This window comes from Oncorhynchus masou, chromosome 12 (assembly GCF_036934945.1).
Source record: "Oncorhynchus masou masou isolate Uvic2021 chromosome 12, UVic_Omas_1.1, whole genome shotgun sequence".
Lineage (NCBI taxonomy): Eukaryota > Metazoa > Chordata > Actinopteri > Salmoniformes > Salmonidae > Oncorhynchus > Oncorhynchus masou.
Genome location: NC_088223.1, coordinates 39283458 through 39298710, shown reverse-complemented (window position 1 = coordinate 39298710; position 15253 = coordinate 39283458). Strand labels below are relative to the sequence as shown.

At 40.4% G+C, this 15253-nt stretch overlaps 1 protein-coding gene across 2 annotated transcripts in view; it reads right to left on the bottom strand.

The window, feature by feature from the left end:
* LOC135550057 (uncharacterized) overlaps nucleotides 1-12956 on the bottom strand; it is a 73099-nt gene extending 60143 nt beyond the window's left edge. For both annotated transcript variants that reach the window (XM_064980516.1, XM_064980517.1), the window contains exons 1-2: nucleotides 12624-12956; nucleotides 2147-2258 (exon numbers count right to left, since the gene is read on the bottom strand). In XM_064980516.1, the coding sequence (XP_064836588.1) occupies nucleotides 2147-2258; nucleotides 12624-12796 (285 nt within the window). In that variant the 5' untranslated portion in view covers nucleotides 12797-12956. The remainder of the gene's footprint in view (nucleotides 1-2146; nucleotides 2259-12623) is intronic.
* Between the last annotated feature and the right edge of the window lie 2297 nt (nucleotides 12957-15253).

Below are 15253 nucleotides of genomic sequence, written 5' to 3'. Positions count from 1 at the left end.
AGAGTGGTTGCTCTCCAGGTTTGTGATGAAACAAAGGGTGTGGTTGAATGTATTCGGCCACCGTGTTCTTACTGTCTTCTTTGGGCCTATATATCACGTTCACAAGGCATATGAACTAACAGGATTTATAGAGAAAATCACACAATTATCAGAACACATAGGGTGTAATATGGCTTCATTTTTTTACCCAAGCACCACTACTGAAAAAAAAGATGCTGCACCTCAACAGTTAGGAGTGAGCTACAGTCATACTATAGTAAAGCAAATTAAATGGATACCATAGCTGTTAAGCTGATAAGGAAATATATTTTTGACATAATTGCATTAAAAAATATATATTTTTTTTTACAGAATTGTAACTATGATTCTATTCCGATGATGATATAATTCTATAATTACATTTTTGATTCATGTGCATTACTATTTCTCAAACTGAGCTACAGTCATTACAGAAAGTGAAGTGGTAAGATCCAGTACGCGGATCAGCTGCACCCATATTGGGCTTAACTGAAAAAAGACTGAGGACAGTGGACAATGACTACAGAGCAAACGTCTATTAGAACTGGGATAATACCACAGCAAATATTCTGACCATCATCACAAATATCCACACAGAACTGGCAGTTGAGCCTGAAAACACTACAGCAAACAACATTGGACAAAATTGAGATACAAATGGAGTCACTAGACTAGGACAAACATAGAGATATCCTAGACACAACCTAGACAAACACAAAGGTAAAGCCCATGTCGTGTGATGAGCTACAACAGTTTCACATTACATTAGGTTTAAGGGAAAGGAACAATTGAAGTACTTTGGACATACATTACAGTATATTCTATGACCACAGCATAGCCATGATAAAAATGTCATAACACATGGCCTCTCATATATTATTGCTTAAATAGATCTCCAGATGGACCGACAGTGGTGGCGACAACTTAAGAGACACAGATTACCTAATGTTTGAGAGAAAAGGATAGCCTAAAGTACAAGAATATGACAGGTTTTTTAAATAATTATTTTCTGGGTGTTTTTTGCATTTTCAAAAAATGTGGCCAAAATCCACACCCCCAAAAAACTAAATGGAATTCAAGTAATTGCACCGACATCTGTCAATTAGTTGTTTAATAACCTATAAAAAAACTAAATGTCGCTTAATCACTGAGCACTAGAAAGTATTTTCATATCATTTCCAATAAATAGTAGGCTATTTGAAACTATTTTCAAATCATTGTTTCCAAATACATACCGGTAGGGCCAAACATACCAGGGTTCAAATGAATTGGAGTATTTAAGTATTTGTATTTTCAAATATATGCCAATACTTTCCATGTGTATTTCTAAATACATTCCAATGCTTTTATTTTCAAAGAAAAAAGATCAAAACACTTACATTTCAAAGTATGCGAAAGTAATTGAAATAGTATTTTAACCCAGGTGTAGCTCACGCCAACATTACAAACTTACAGCGCATTTGGAAATGATTCAGACCCCTTCCTTTTCCCCACATTTTGTTACTTTACAGCAGAGGTGTTGACTCGAGTCATATGACTTGGACTCGAGTCACAAATATGATGACTTCCAACTCGACTTTGACACCAATGACTCGTGACTGAACTTGGACATGAGCCTTATGACTCGAACTGACTTGATACCCTCTCCAAGCCCAAATATTAAAAATAGTGCTATTTTAAAAAGTGTGCAGCGCATCAACTCTTCATTTAACGGTTTAGAGTTTGAATCGGACAGCGGCCAATCAAATTGTGCCAGCTGAGAAAAAGTTGCACGAGGCAGTGCAGAGGAACGTCGGTAGGTGAATTCAGACTGTGCCCTTGGAAAGATGATACCCCAAATGATTATTTTCAGATAAAAAGACTACGCTGTAGTCAACAGAAAACGGACTGCAACATGCAAAATATGTGGGAAGAAAATTACAGACGGAGGCGCAATTTCTTCCAACTTTGCTCAACATTTGAAGCTGCACAAAGAACGGTACGTCGTGGCTAATATAGCCGACAGCTATATATTTGATTACTTTACTAGTGTATCATGTAGGCTAACTCTAGTGTATCATGTAGGTTAAATAGGCATAAACTCTACCGAACTGTTTCAGTTAGGATGCATGCGGATGCCTTAACTGACCTTTGATCTGGGAGCAGTCAGAGATCTGGTCTTCTTGGTGTGACTGACATCAGGCCAGTCCTCAGCATCCCTCCCCAGGGCATCACCACCAGATCCATTGGTCTCAGCAGCACTGGAGAACACACAAACACAACCTGATTAGGTGTGCTTGCTGAAGGCAAAGCACAACTCTAGATTTCTTACATACTTATTATTCCACTCGCTCTAGCACTTAAACCTCTTGAGATATTAACACTAAACCACCTTTAGAATGTGCAGACTGACCATATTCACTTCAGGTTGCTTGAGAAAATATGTTTGATACTTTATAAAGTACTAGTCAAATGTTTGAACACACCTGTACTCATTCAAGGGTTTTCCTTAATTTTTTACTATTTTCTACATTGTAGAATAATAGTGAAGACATCAAAACTATGAAATAACACATATGGAATTATTTGAGATTCTTCAAAGTAGCCACCCTTTGCCTCGATGACAGCTTTGCACACTCTTGGCATTCTCTCAACCAGCTTCAACTGGAATGCTTTTCCAACCGTCTTGAATGAGTTCACACATATGCTGAGAACTTGTTAGCTGCTTTTCCATCACTCTGCGGCACAACTCATCCCAAAACATCTCAATTTGGTTGAAGTTGGGTGTTTGTGGAGGCCAGGTCATCTGGCCTTCACAAGCTATGTGCAAAGTTAGAAAGTTGGCTGTCAGAAGTATTACAATGGAAATGCACTTTTAATCCATTTGTCTGCATATATCAAGACAAGACATATGAGGGTGCAGTGAGATACCTGATTGGTTGGACGATACCTTTCTCCTTAATCATATTAAAAATATATAGTATACTTAAAAGCTAGAAATCAACCAATCCTCAGTCGTTAACGCAATGGAAAGGTCAAATGCTTTATTATCTAAAAATAGAAAGTGTGTGGGCGACAGAGAGAAACAAAATTGTGCCGTTTAAGGCCATGGGGGTGTGTGCTAGTGGGTCTGGGCAGGTGTGATGTAGTTGATGTTTGTATGCTGTTGTCGTTTGTATGTGTATGTTTTGTATCGTTTATAAAATATCAAATAAAATATACAGTATATAAAAAAATATGATCTCTGTTACAATAGACATAGATATCGCCAATGTCATGATGAGGTATTGCATGTAAAGGGAGTGAACTTGAATGAGTGGCAGATGATCCATTGGAGTGATCCAATTCCAAATTCCATATTTTCACCTCAAGGGTACAGTATTCCTCCCTAAAATACAGTATAGGTCTGCTGTTAAGGAGAGACTGTCGAGCGCTATAAAATCAGACAGGTTCAATGTCTTCTACACACACAAACAATTACAAACAAAACCCATCGCCTCACTTTCAAGTTTCTACCGTGTCATCTGCAGTGCTTGGCCTGTCAATCATTCTGTCCATCCATCATCACAGAGAAGACAAGCATGGGGTTTCTTTGGCTCAGAGGGAAGAGTGTTGATGCATGTAGACGGGTCATGTCATCTTCCAAGATCCTTCCCTGGCGACATGTATACCCTGACAGAAGCACAATGCCTTGCTTGTGTGGGCTTCATAAAGACTTCATATAAAAGGTTCATAGACCGACATCTTCCGATCTAAGACATGATTTGGCTGCTGTTCAACTGGGCATACCTAAAGAGCAGGTGACAGGTGCCTCCTTCAGCTGCACAGGCAGAAATAGAGGGAGAAAGTGAGGAGCGCCTCAGTGCAACTAGACAGAATGCTTTAAGAGTTAAGGATTTGCATAGAGATATACATGTATATTGGTTCACACTCAGCCAAGCCACCCAGTTTCCCTATTCAAATGATTTAATATACTGTAAGGCTCACCTTAAGGGCTCAGACTATTCTACACAAATTCAATTTGGGATTTTAAAGTTCTGCTCAAACGATGTGTTATGCCAACCTTAATCGTTAATAGAATCACATGCACACAGTATATAATCTAATTAAGGTTGACAACAAACTATACAAAATCTTTGAAACTGTTGCATGATACGTTTATATTTTTGTTCAGTGTATAGTAATCGAAAATATAAACGCAACATGTTAAGTGTTGGTCCCATGTTTCGTGAGTTGAAATAAAAGATCCCGGAAATGTTCAATGTGCACAAAAAGTGTATTTCTCACAAATTTTGTGCACACATTCATTTGCATTCCTGTCAAGTGAGCATTTCTCTTTTGCCAAGATAATCCATCCACCTGACAGTTGTAACATGTCAAGAAGCTGATTAAACAGCATGATCATTACACAGGTGCAGCTTGTGCTGGGGACAATAAAAGGCAACTCTAAAATGTGTCACACAACACAATGCCACAGATGTCTCAAGTTGAGGGAGCGTGCAATTGACATGCTGACTGCAGGAATGTCGACCAGAGCTGTTGCCAGCTGCTACCAACGTCTTTTTAGTTAATTTGACAGTAAGTCCAAACAGCCTCACAACCTTAGACTAGATGTAACCATGCCAGCCCAGGACCTCCACATCTGGCTTCTTCACTTGCAGGATGGTCTCAGACGAGCCACACGGAAAGCTGATGAAACTTTGGGTTTGCACAACCGAAGAATTTCTGCAATCTGTCAGAAACCGTCTCAGGGAAGCTCATCTGCGTGCTCTTCGTCTTCACCATGGTCTTGACCTGACTGCAGTTTGGCATCGTAACTGACTTCAGTGGGCAAATGCTCACCTTCAATGGCCACTGAAGTGTGCTCTTAAAGAGTGAATCCTGGTTTCAACTGTACAAGGCAGATGACAGATGGTTTGCTGATGTCAATGTTGTGAACAGAGTGCCCCATGTTGGCGGTGGGGTTATGGTATGGGCAGGCATAAACTACGGACAACGAACACAACTGCATGTTATCAATGGCAATTTGAATGTACAGAGATGCCATGATAGGATCCAGAGGCCCATTGTCGTGTCATTCATCCGCCTCCATCACCTCATGTTTCAGCATGATAATGCACAGCCACATGTTGCAAAGATCTGTACACAATTCCTGGAAGCTGAAAAATGTCCCAGTTCTTCCATGGCCTGCATACTCACCAGACATGTCACCTATTGAGCATGTTTGTGATGCCTTGGATTGATGTATATGACAGCCTGTTCCAGTTCCCGCCAACATTCAGCAACTTTGCATTCCACAGGCCACAATCAACAGCCTGATCAACTCTATGTAAAGGGCATGTGTCACGCTGCATGATGCAAATTGTGGTCGCACCAGATACTGACTGGTTTTCTGATCCACGTCCCTACCTTTTACTGTATCTGTGACCAACAGATGCAGATCTGTATTTCTAGTCAAATCCATAGATTAGGGACTAACGAATCTATTTTAATTGCCTGATTTCCTTGTGTAACATCTTTGAAATTGTTGCATGTGGTTTTAAAATTTCTGTTCAGTGTAGTAGTAAGGGGGAGACTGGTATTGACACACATGTGCAAACATGCATGTATAATATGACGTTCTGTTGGAGTCGAGGAAGTTTCACCCAGAGTCTGAGGGGTGAAGCATACCTGTGTGGCTCCTAGTAATTGTGTACAATATGTGAGATGACCTTGCCACACATCGGTAAAGGTAGACCTTATTAAAAAACATCTATTCGACTCAGTCTGTTTAACTCAAATGTTGGGCAATAAATACAGTGCTATAAAACATGAGAATTCTACAGAGTAAACTACTATTATCTCTTGCTGATATGCCTTCATTGCAGGTCAACAAACTCTTATTTGCACACCCAGTAAACCAATAAGGTCTGTTGACGGAAGCGTCGTTTCGAGATCCAGAAAACACATTGTGGAGCATACAAGAATGCTCGTGTACCGGGGTCACTGAGTGGACATGACAGTTGGGATCAATAGTCAAATGGCTAAACATGAACAATAGAAGGCAACGTCACTTTCAGAGATGGGAGAAGGTACTGGGTCAAAAAATATCGAGCACACATTGGTTTCACCATTGATTGTAGAACTATGAAGAGGGGAGTGTGGACAAGTGGTGGGAAAAGTACCCAATTTCTCTTTGTGCCCCTTCTCTGTGCTAAGGCATAAATATGTCCATATAGACAGTCCTCCTTAGATACAGATAATGTAGCTACAATTCTGGCTAGACAGATGGCCGTGAAGAAGCTAAGCTACGCACAAGGGCAGAATGGAGTGGGACGTGCCTTGAGTCGTGTCAAGACACTTTTTATTTTTAAATTGTGAAAAAAGGGTTATGCTGAGGCCAGGTTGCCTCTTCTCACACAACTGCTCTGAGCACTACATGATAAGTTCCGTTAACACTTCACACTGGATTTTTAGACTAAACGGCATGGAGTGCTCTATATTTGGAAGCATCTTTACCCGTGTGGTTTCGGCAATGCTGACTGGATATTGTAATGGTCTTTTATGTCGTTCTGAATCTCACATATGGGATTAATGTCCTTTTTTTGTGTACTTAACCTTTCCCCTTCACCACTCCCCATTGAAGAGATAAAGGTGGTTTCACTAGAAGGGTGTATGGGTTGTGTGTAGATAATCCTCTAAGAAAACCAATGGTCCAGACCTCATGCCTCTATCATAATCCGCTCAAAAGTTAGTTTTTTTATCTTTGATGGCCAGAATTCGGGTGACTAAATTCAGCTCATGTCATGCTACCTATGCGACAGACGGAAAACACTTTGAAGACGACGACCACGGAATGCAAAAATCTTCAAAAGTTGTTCAGAGAGACCTGCAATGCTATGTCAACAGCGATTATTAATGGATATATTAGGTTACAAAAATCGGACTTTTTGGATATAAGGTCAATGATATCTTAGAGAAAGAACCCCACTGAACGATTCAGAACATGAATATTCATATTTGTCTTGGTAAAAATTGATTTTATAACACAAGGAAGTGATTTATCACCAAAGTCTATACTAAATAGTCAAACATGGCAACTACCCTTGATACCCTGGAAGTGACTAACACCACCAAAACAAACACTGCCTAAACCTCAACTCCATTGTTTTACTGGTTTGGCCCTCCTGCCTTTGAATGAACTCTTCTATGAAAAGGAGATGTTTACTCTTGCTGTTGATCCAGGTATTGAGGTGTATAGTTGGCATTGTTCAAATAAGGTGACCTGGTGTATTGGTGCCAATAAAAACAGATGTCAACCGCCACTTTCTAAAACGACAAAACCACATGATTGCACCTAATGCACTGAGCTAGAGCAAAGCAAACGTTTACTCTAATGGATCCCACATACCAGTACAATTATCAAACGTTTGCGTGCAGGGGGTACTTAGCACCTCTGAACAGAGTGTCAGCGGTCAATCTCTTTTGTGTTCGACCATATCGACATTGAAGCCATCAGCCTTGTTAAAATACTCCAAAACAAAAATTGGCAGTAGAGTTCCATTCTTAAGCTTAGTTTGGCAATGCTATTCCCTCTGTATTTTCCTTTGAAGCTTTCCAATGTTGGCTAACTAGCTTGCTAGTGGAGCTAATGTTGCTTTTGTTATAGAAAGCCCTTGTTGATACTAGCCAGATGGCCACAGCTAGTTAAACTAGCTAGCAAGATGACGAAGAAACAATTTAATTCACTCTCCTTAATCCCAAAGTGTCAGTTTATACTTACAGGTTTTTTTTAGCTCGCTAGCTAACGCTAGCTAAACCGTTAGCGTGCCATTCGCTACCGAGCACAACACTTTTTTCCTTTTTGCTGTCACTTCTGTCAGCTCCCCCACGTAGAGATTTGTGCTCTATCATTGGCTCAAAGCCAAGTTATCGGGCGACTGAGGAGCATTGCGATTCTACAAGTAGAAACATCCGGTTCGTCGGTACGCAGCAGGTACGTATTTTGTTCTAGCAAGAGAAGGAACAGCCTCCTACTGTGATACTTAAGTACTTATCGACAGTCAGATTCTCAATATGCTTCATGCTTAATTAGGGTTGCACATTTTGGGGAATATTCAGAGGTGGAAACTTTCCCTGAGAATTAACGAAAATATATGCAAAATAATATTAATGCCATTTAAATGTAGATGTTTTTTGCATTGGATATATTTACAATATCATATGGGGACAGAAACATAAACCTTTTACCTTATCATACTAGACATAATTGCAAATGATTAAATCCTTCCAACAGGAATTTTAAAAACTATTTAGTTACGAATTGAACTTGAATTAAATGAGTTGACTCTTCACATGGGATGATTTCACTGAACAACAAAAGAAAGGGAATTTTGAATTAACCATCTCATCTACCAAAAACGTTTTCAACATAAAATGATAGTTTCTAGACTAAAGCTTTGGTTGTCTTCGTCTCAGGCTTCCATGTCTTCTCCCTGGACCTCCTCAATGTCCACCTCGTGAACATCAGACTCTGAGGCCTCATCTTTACTGTCACTTTCCAACATTATTGAGGATGGCTCGTTGTCAGGCTCAAAAAGCCTCAAATTTGCACTGATGGCCACCAATTTTTCAACCATTGTATTGGTCAGCCTGTTGCGTACTTTGTTGTATGTGTTCCCAAACAAGGACCTGTTGCACTCTGAGGTGGCTGATATTGGTGGGATTTGGAGGATGATGGAGGCAACATGGGAAAGAGCCTCAGATCCACAAAGTCCCTTCCACCTGGTGGCTGATGAGATATGTTGGCACCACTGCCATATTGCATCTCCATCCCAAAGCCCTTGCTTGGAAGTGTACTTCGCCAGACTGCCAAGAACCTTGCCCTCATCCAGGCCAAGGTGGCGAGACACAGTAGTGATGACACCACAGGCCTTATTGATCTCTGCACCAGACAGGATGCCCTTGCCAGCATACTTGGGGTCCAACATGTACACTGCGGCGTGTATGGGCTTCAGGCAGAAGTCTTCACATTTTTTAAAATGTATTTCAGAACTGCAGTTTCTTCTGCTTGGAGCAACAGTGAAGTGGGCAGGGCAGTACGGATTTCTCCTCTTACATCTGTAAGCAGAATCTGAACATTAGACAGGATGGCATTGTCTCCCTCAATCCATGCAATGGCTACTACTATAGGTTTCAGGAGGTTCAGGCTGCATACCACTTTCTCTCAAAATACATCATCCAGGAGGATCCTCTTGATGGGGCTGTCCATATCGGCAGACTGTGATATGGCCATTTCTTGGAGAGACTCCTTCCCCTCCAGGAGACTGTCAAACATGATGACAACACCACCCAAACGGGTGCTGCTGGGCAGCTTCAATGTGGTGCTCTTATTCTTCTCACTTTGCTTGGTGAGGGAGAATGCTGCTATATCTTGATGACCCTTCACCTACCTAACCATTTCCTTGGCTCTATTGTAGAGTGGATCCGTTGTTTTCAGTGCCATGATGTCCTTGCGGAGCAGATTCGATGCATGAGCACCACAGAACAATGGGTGTGATGTGAGGGTAGGACTCCACTTTAGACCAAACAGCCTTCATGTTCGCAGCATTATCTGTCACCCGTGCAAATACCTTCCGTGGTCCAAGGTCATATATGACTGCCTTCAGCTCATCTGCAATGTAGAGACCGGTGTGTCTGTTGTCCCTTGTGTCTGTGCTCTTGAAGAATACTGGTTGAGGGGTGGAGATTATGTAGTTAATTATTCCTTGCCCACGAACATTCAACCACCCATCAGAGATGATTGCAATACAGTCTGCTTCTCTATCATTTGCTTGACCTTCCCTTGAACTTTGTTGAACTCTGCATCCAGCAAATGAGTAGATAAAGCATGTCTGGTGGAGGGGTGTATGTTGGGCGAAGAACATTCATAAATCTCTTCCAATACACATTTCCTGTGAGCATCAGAGGTTAACCAGTTGCATACACAGCTCGAGCAAGACATTCATCAGCATTTCTCTTGACTACGTTCCTCCATTGAGTCAAAAAAGCTTCTGATTCCAGGAGGATCATGAGCTGTTGCTATCGATAAGGTGTCCGATTCATAATTTTTACCTCAAATAGAAGTAGAGGGACTTTTGTCAGAAGTTGCTTGCTGTGAGCGTTGAGGGAACTTTATGGACATGGCAAGATGATTCTGCATCTTTTTTGCATTCTTCACATATGATTTGGCACAGTATTTGCAAAAGTACACAGCTTTTCCTTCTACATTAGCTGCAGTGAAATGTCTCCACTGTAACGGCTTTCTTCTGTTGAAGGAGGAGCGGACCAAAATTCAACGTGACGGTTACTCATGTTTATTGTAGAAAAATGACTAGACGTGAAATAACTGAACATGTACAAAAACAACAGACGGAAACGTGAAAAAACTATACAGCCTGTCTGGTGAAACTAAACACAGAGACAGGAACAATCACCCACGAAAACACTCACAGAATATGGCTGCCTAAGTATGGTTCCCAATCAGAGACAACGATAATCACCTGACTCTGATTGAGAACCGCCTCAGGCAGCCATAGAATATACTATACGCCCCACAGAAACCCCAAGACAAAAACACATCACAATAACCCATGTCATACCCTGGCCTGACCAAATAAATGAAGATATATATAATATATGTCGACCAGGGCGTGACATCCACACATCAGATAGTCTCCATGGCATTTTCCTGTAAAGATTAGAAAAAAATGGGTAAAAAAAAATTGTTAAGCAGTTAGATTAAACAGCTCCTTTGTAAGATAAATGTTTTAAAATGAAACATGTATGGAAACAGGTGAATTAACATTCCTCAGTTGGCAGGCTCAAGCACGCTAAAACCCACATGGTACCAAAAACTAACTAGCAGAAAATGTTAACAAGTTAGAAATTATTTAAACACACTTTGCTGTAGGCTACTATTTACTAGTTAACAAAAAATCATGTATGTCATATAAAATATATTCACCCCACCCAGTATTGTAATCAAAACTTACCAGAAAGCATGTAGTTCTTGGCTCAGACAGTGTAGTAGTGTGGGCTCAATAGCATCTCAATAGTGTGCAAGATCTTGAGAATCAGCTGTACATGTGATGGAAGTGTGCACTGCACATGTGATGGAAGAATACATGATGCATGCAGAGGGTTGCAATTCCATTGAATTGGGGATAGTTTAACCAAAATATGTCACAAGACCTAGAATTGCTTTATGTGTATCCCACAAAGAAAGTTAACTGTTATAAGCTAAAATTCCAAAAATTACCGGGCTAACTTCCCATGGAAAAGTTCCGGAAAAAATCCAGAAATTTACCGGAAAGTTTCTGACCTTTGCAACCCTATGCTTAATAGAGGTTGTAAATTGCATTCAGTGTGGTGTAGATCAGCATGTTGTTTGCGGAACAGTATGTTCTGAATCAGAAAGCCTATTCTGTAATATTTGTCCAAATGTAACATCTATTAAAATGTAATTAGGGTCCCATGGGAAACACTGACCAACACTTCGGTTCCTACCTTGTCAATAACTCCTACCTGGCTTTTTCATTTCTTGTCATGCAAAACATCAACCATTAGAATAATTATTATTTAGAAGCAACCAGTTGTCCATATTATAGAAAGGAGGGTCTCAGCTTTCTGTAGGTATTTGTTTCTCAATGCTAAATACTGACCTCAAAACGCACTGTTTTACAAATACATATCTGATATGGATTTAAAATATGGAGCATGTGAAATGTGCATTGGTCATCGCAAGTGCAAAGTATTTTTTAGGACATTACATTTATTGATTAATACATTGCTACTAGCAGTAGGTTTTATATTTAGAGTTAGTGACCTAATGTGTTTTGAGCCCTATTTCGAAAGTAGCCTAAAATATAACAGAAATAGCCTTACTTGTCAACCTTAAATTCATGACAATCACTGGATTATTTTATTTATTGAATTCCAACTGAGTAGTCCCCTTCTTAATAAAGCATTGTGATTGACTTTATAATCACATAATAACATGATTATTCCTAGTTTGTTCTATTGTGTTACACTGCAGAACGATGGGCTGGTGCTACCAACTGAAAAAGTTGGTCTGGAGCCCTGACAATTAAACCTTACCTCTGTTAGAAGTGTCCTGACATTGAAACCAAGGGTCGCAAGTTTGACACTAGCTACAGCCAACCACTAAATATTACACATTTTAAATAGCTACAGCACAAACGGAATAAACCCTGCAGATGTATGCAATGTTATACTATATCAAGAACCATAATGATAACTATCCAGTCAATTACTGTGAAAGGTTGGTTAGAGTGTTGGGCCAGTAGGCTAACCGAAAGGTCTGGGTAAAGACCCAAGCCACATATATATTTTTAAGCCTAATTGTTCCCACTGTTTAGAGATGCGGGCAACAAATATAACGAAAGTGTGAATTCATTTCAAGTCATGCACAAAATAAATAAAGTATGCTATTTAAAGTCTGTGCACTACAGTAGAACATTATAATGGTAACGTTATCACGACCATTAGTTCAAATTGCAACCTACGACAGGTGTCATTCCACCAAACCAGTATGTTGTTTCAACAAGAAAATCCTGGAACCATTTCAAGTATTTGGCATAGCCTACCCGGCGACGACTTGCTTCTCTTCATCTTTGTTGGGTTTCCTCTTTTTCTTGAATTTGAAGAGTTTAAACATTTTACGTCCACTGTCATCTTTCTCCACCGGGTTGGTTAAATTGGCTTCGCTTTTAGAAAACAAGCTTTTGAATGACTTTTTGGAACTACTCTTTTTCGCCATCTTTACGTGTATTCCAGGACACGAGGTCGAGATCTGGCAAAACACCGAATTGTCACGAATCTTGACATGGAAAACACAAGTTTAGCTGAACCTGCTGACAGCAAGATGACAACTGATCCTCGCGCTTCACTCTCTCGGGTTGCACGCGCAGTCGCGCACAGATGAGTGACAACACTGGGAGTCTGTGTATTGGGAGTGTAGGTTTGACTCCCGGATTTGTGCATCGTTCCGGTGTGTATCGACGGAAAGTAACACCATAAAAATGTTGCCAACTTCACCAACAAACAAAAAAGTTTCCTGTCAACCTAAGCATATGTATAATCTGTAGGAACTATTTACCAGTCGTAAAGTCAAATGTGTCCCTCACTATCAAATACACGTTTGAATCCAACTTTTGTCTGAACCGCGCCATGTTGCTGCTGTACCCAATACACAGGCTCCCGATGTGGCCCAAAGCTAGCCCTTGTGATGCGTTGGCCAAACATTTTAAGGAAATCCACATGCCTGCAGATGCGTAAATCGCTCAAATATAGACACAAGCAGAGCCAGACTATTGATAGACATATTTTCAGACAAATATAACATGTCATTTATGCTTTTTGGCTAGATAATCTGACGTCAGAGCGTTCAAGACAACTAGGAGCTCAGAAGAAAACGGAGTGCCGACTGGGAAAAATCGGATTGAATGATCATCCAACTCTAAATTCCAAGTTGGAAACTTGAGAATCATGCTGCACCCAAGACAACTTGGAAAACTCCTGCCTCCAACTTCAGCACGCTTTTGAAAACTAAGAACTCAGGAAAAAAAGCTCTGACTGGGAATATTTGTTTTGAAAGGTCATCCAACTCGAAATTCCAAATCGGAAACTCAGGCCTCCTCCAGAGCTCCGATTTTTTTCCCCTAGAACTTCGAGCAGTTTCCCCTACCAGCTGTGCTGCTTCTCCATGTAGCTTGCGCAGAACAGCTGGTTGGGGAAACCGCTCCAGTTGCACAAAATAGAATATAGCTGTACAGAAAAAGTTCGGAATTACCCAATTTCATGTGTACAACTTCTAAAGATCTGCAACACTACACTGAGAGCAGGACCGGATTATCGAACAGGCACACAAGATTGAGGGCCCCCTGGAGGCCGAGGGCCGGCCTGATAGCATATGAACACGTCATAAACGATGGTAAAAAGTGTAGAATTAAAGGAAATTAGCATTAAAACGGCAACATTTTCTCTGAACCATGGCAAAATGGGTTGAAATGCAGTTCTCCGTCTAGCCCACACAGCGCAGCTGGTAGGGGAAACCGCTCAAGTCGCACAAAATAGAATATAGTAAACTGGAATGACACAATTTCATGTGTACAACATCTAAAGACCTGCATCTCTATACTGCGAGCTTTGACGTTTCTCTAAGAGGACATCATATTTGGGTGTTTTTTGAGCCTTTGTTCTTGTTCTTCCATAGCCTCCATACTGCAGAATGAGCCGTGAGGAAGTCTATTGCAGTCGCGTAGGCACCCAATTAGACTGATTGGATTTATTTTGGAATGCTCTCTACTTGTCAGTGTTCCAAACGGGACATTATTTGTATTTTTACCTAAACATGCAAACACCATCAGATAGAATTCATAGCAAACGGTGCACTGGAATGACATTCAGATCAACTGGAAGGACATTCACTCTCATGGGATGGGTGGCCAAACATAACTAACTGAAAGCCACACTTCCAATAAACCACAAATCCCACCAGGCACACCACATAATTTCAACAGTGGAGAAATGGGTCATATTTGGTTGAGACGTTGATCAATGAGATTTCAACCTTTATTCACCCACTCGAAAAGACAGCTAGAGGTTTGTTGAATTATCATTGTCTTATCACTATGATTTCAACCATCTAAAAGCACAAGCAAATTACAGAGGAAAAACAATGGCGGGCTTTTGGTATAGTTGTCATCTAAATGTGTTATCACTGCGCTTTCAACTATTTAAAAGTTCAAATGGGAATACAATGTCAGATATTTGAGGATTTATACAACCATTTAATGTGCTACCACTATGCTTCCTCTAATAGCACAACCAAATTACCTGTAGTTGAGATTACATTAAAATGACATAGTGCAAGTGTTCAATGCTGTTCAAGGTTCTTCGCAGATTATTATAATAATTATGGAGATCTCCACAGACCTGCAACCTTTGCATGCTATCTTGAACATGTTGAACCTACTCATTCAAGGGGTTTTCTTTATTTTCACTATTTTCTACATGGTAGAATAATAGTGAAGACATCAAAACTATGAAATAACACGTGGAATCATGGAGTAACCAAAAAAAGTGTTAAAGAAATACAAATATTTTTTAGATTTGAGATTCTTCAAAGTAGCCACCCTTTGCCATGATGACAGCTTTGCACACTGTTGGCATTCTCTCAACCAGCTTCATGAGGAATGCTTTCCCAACAGTCTGG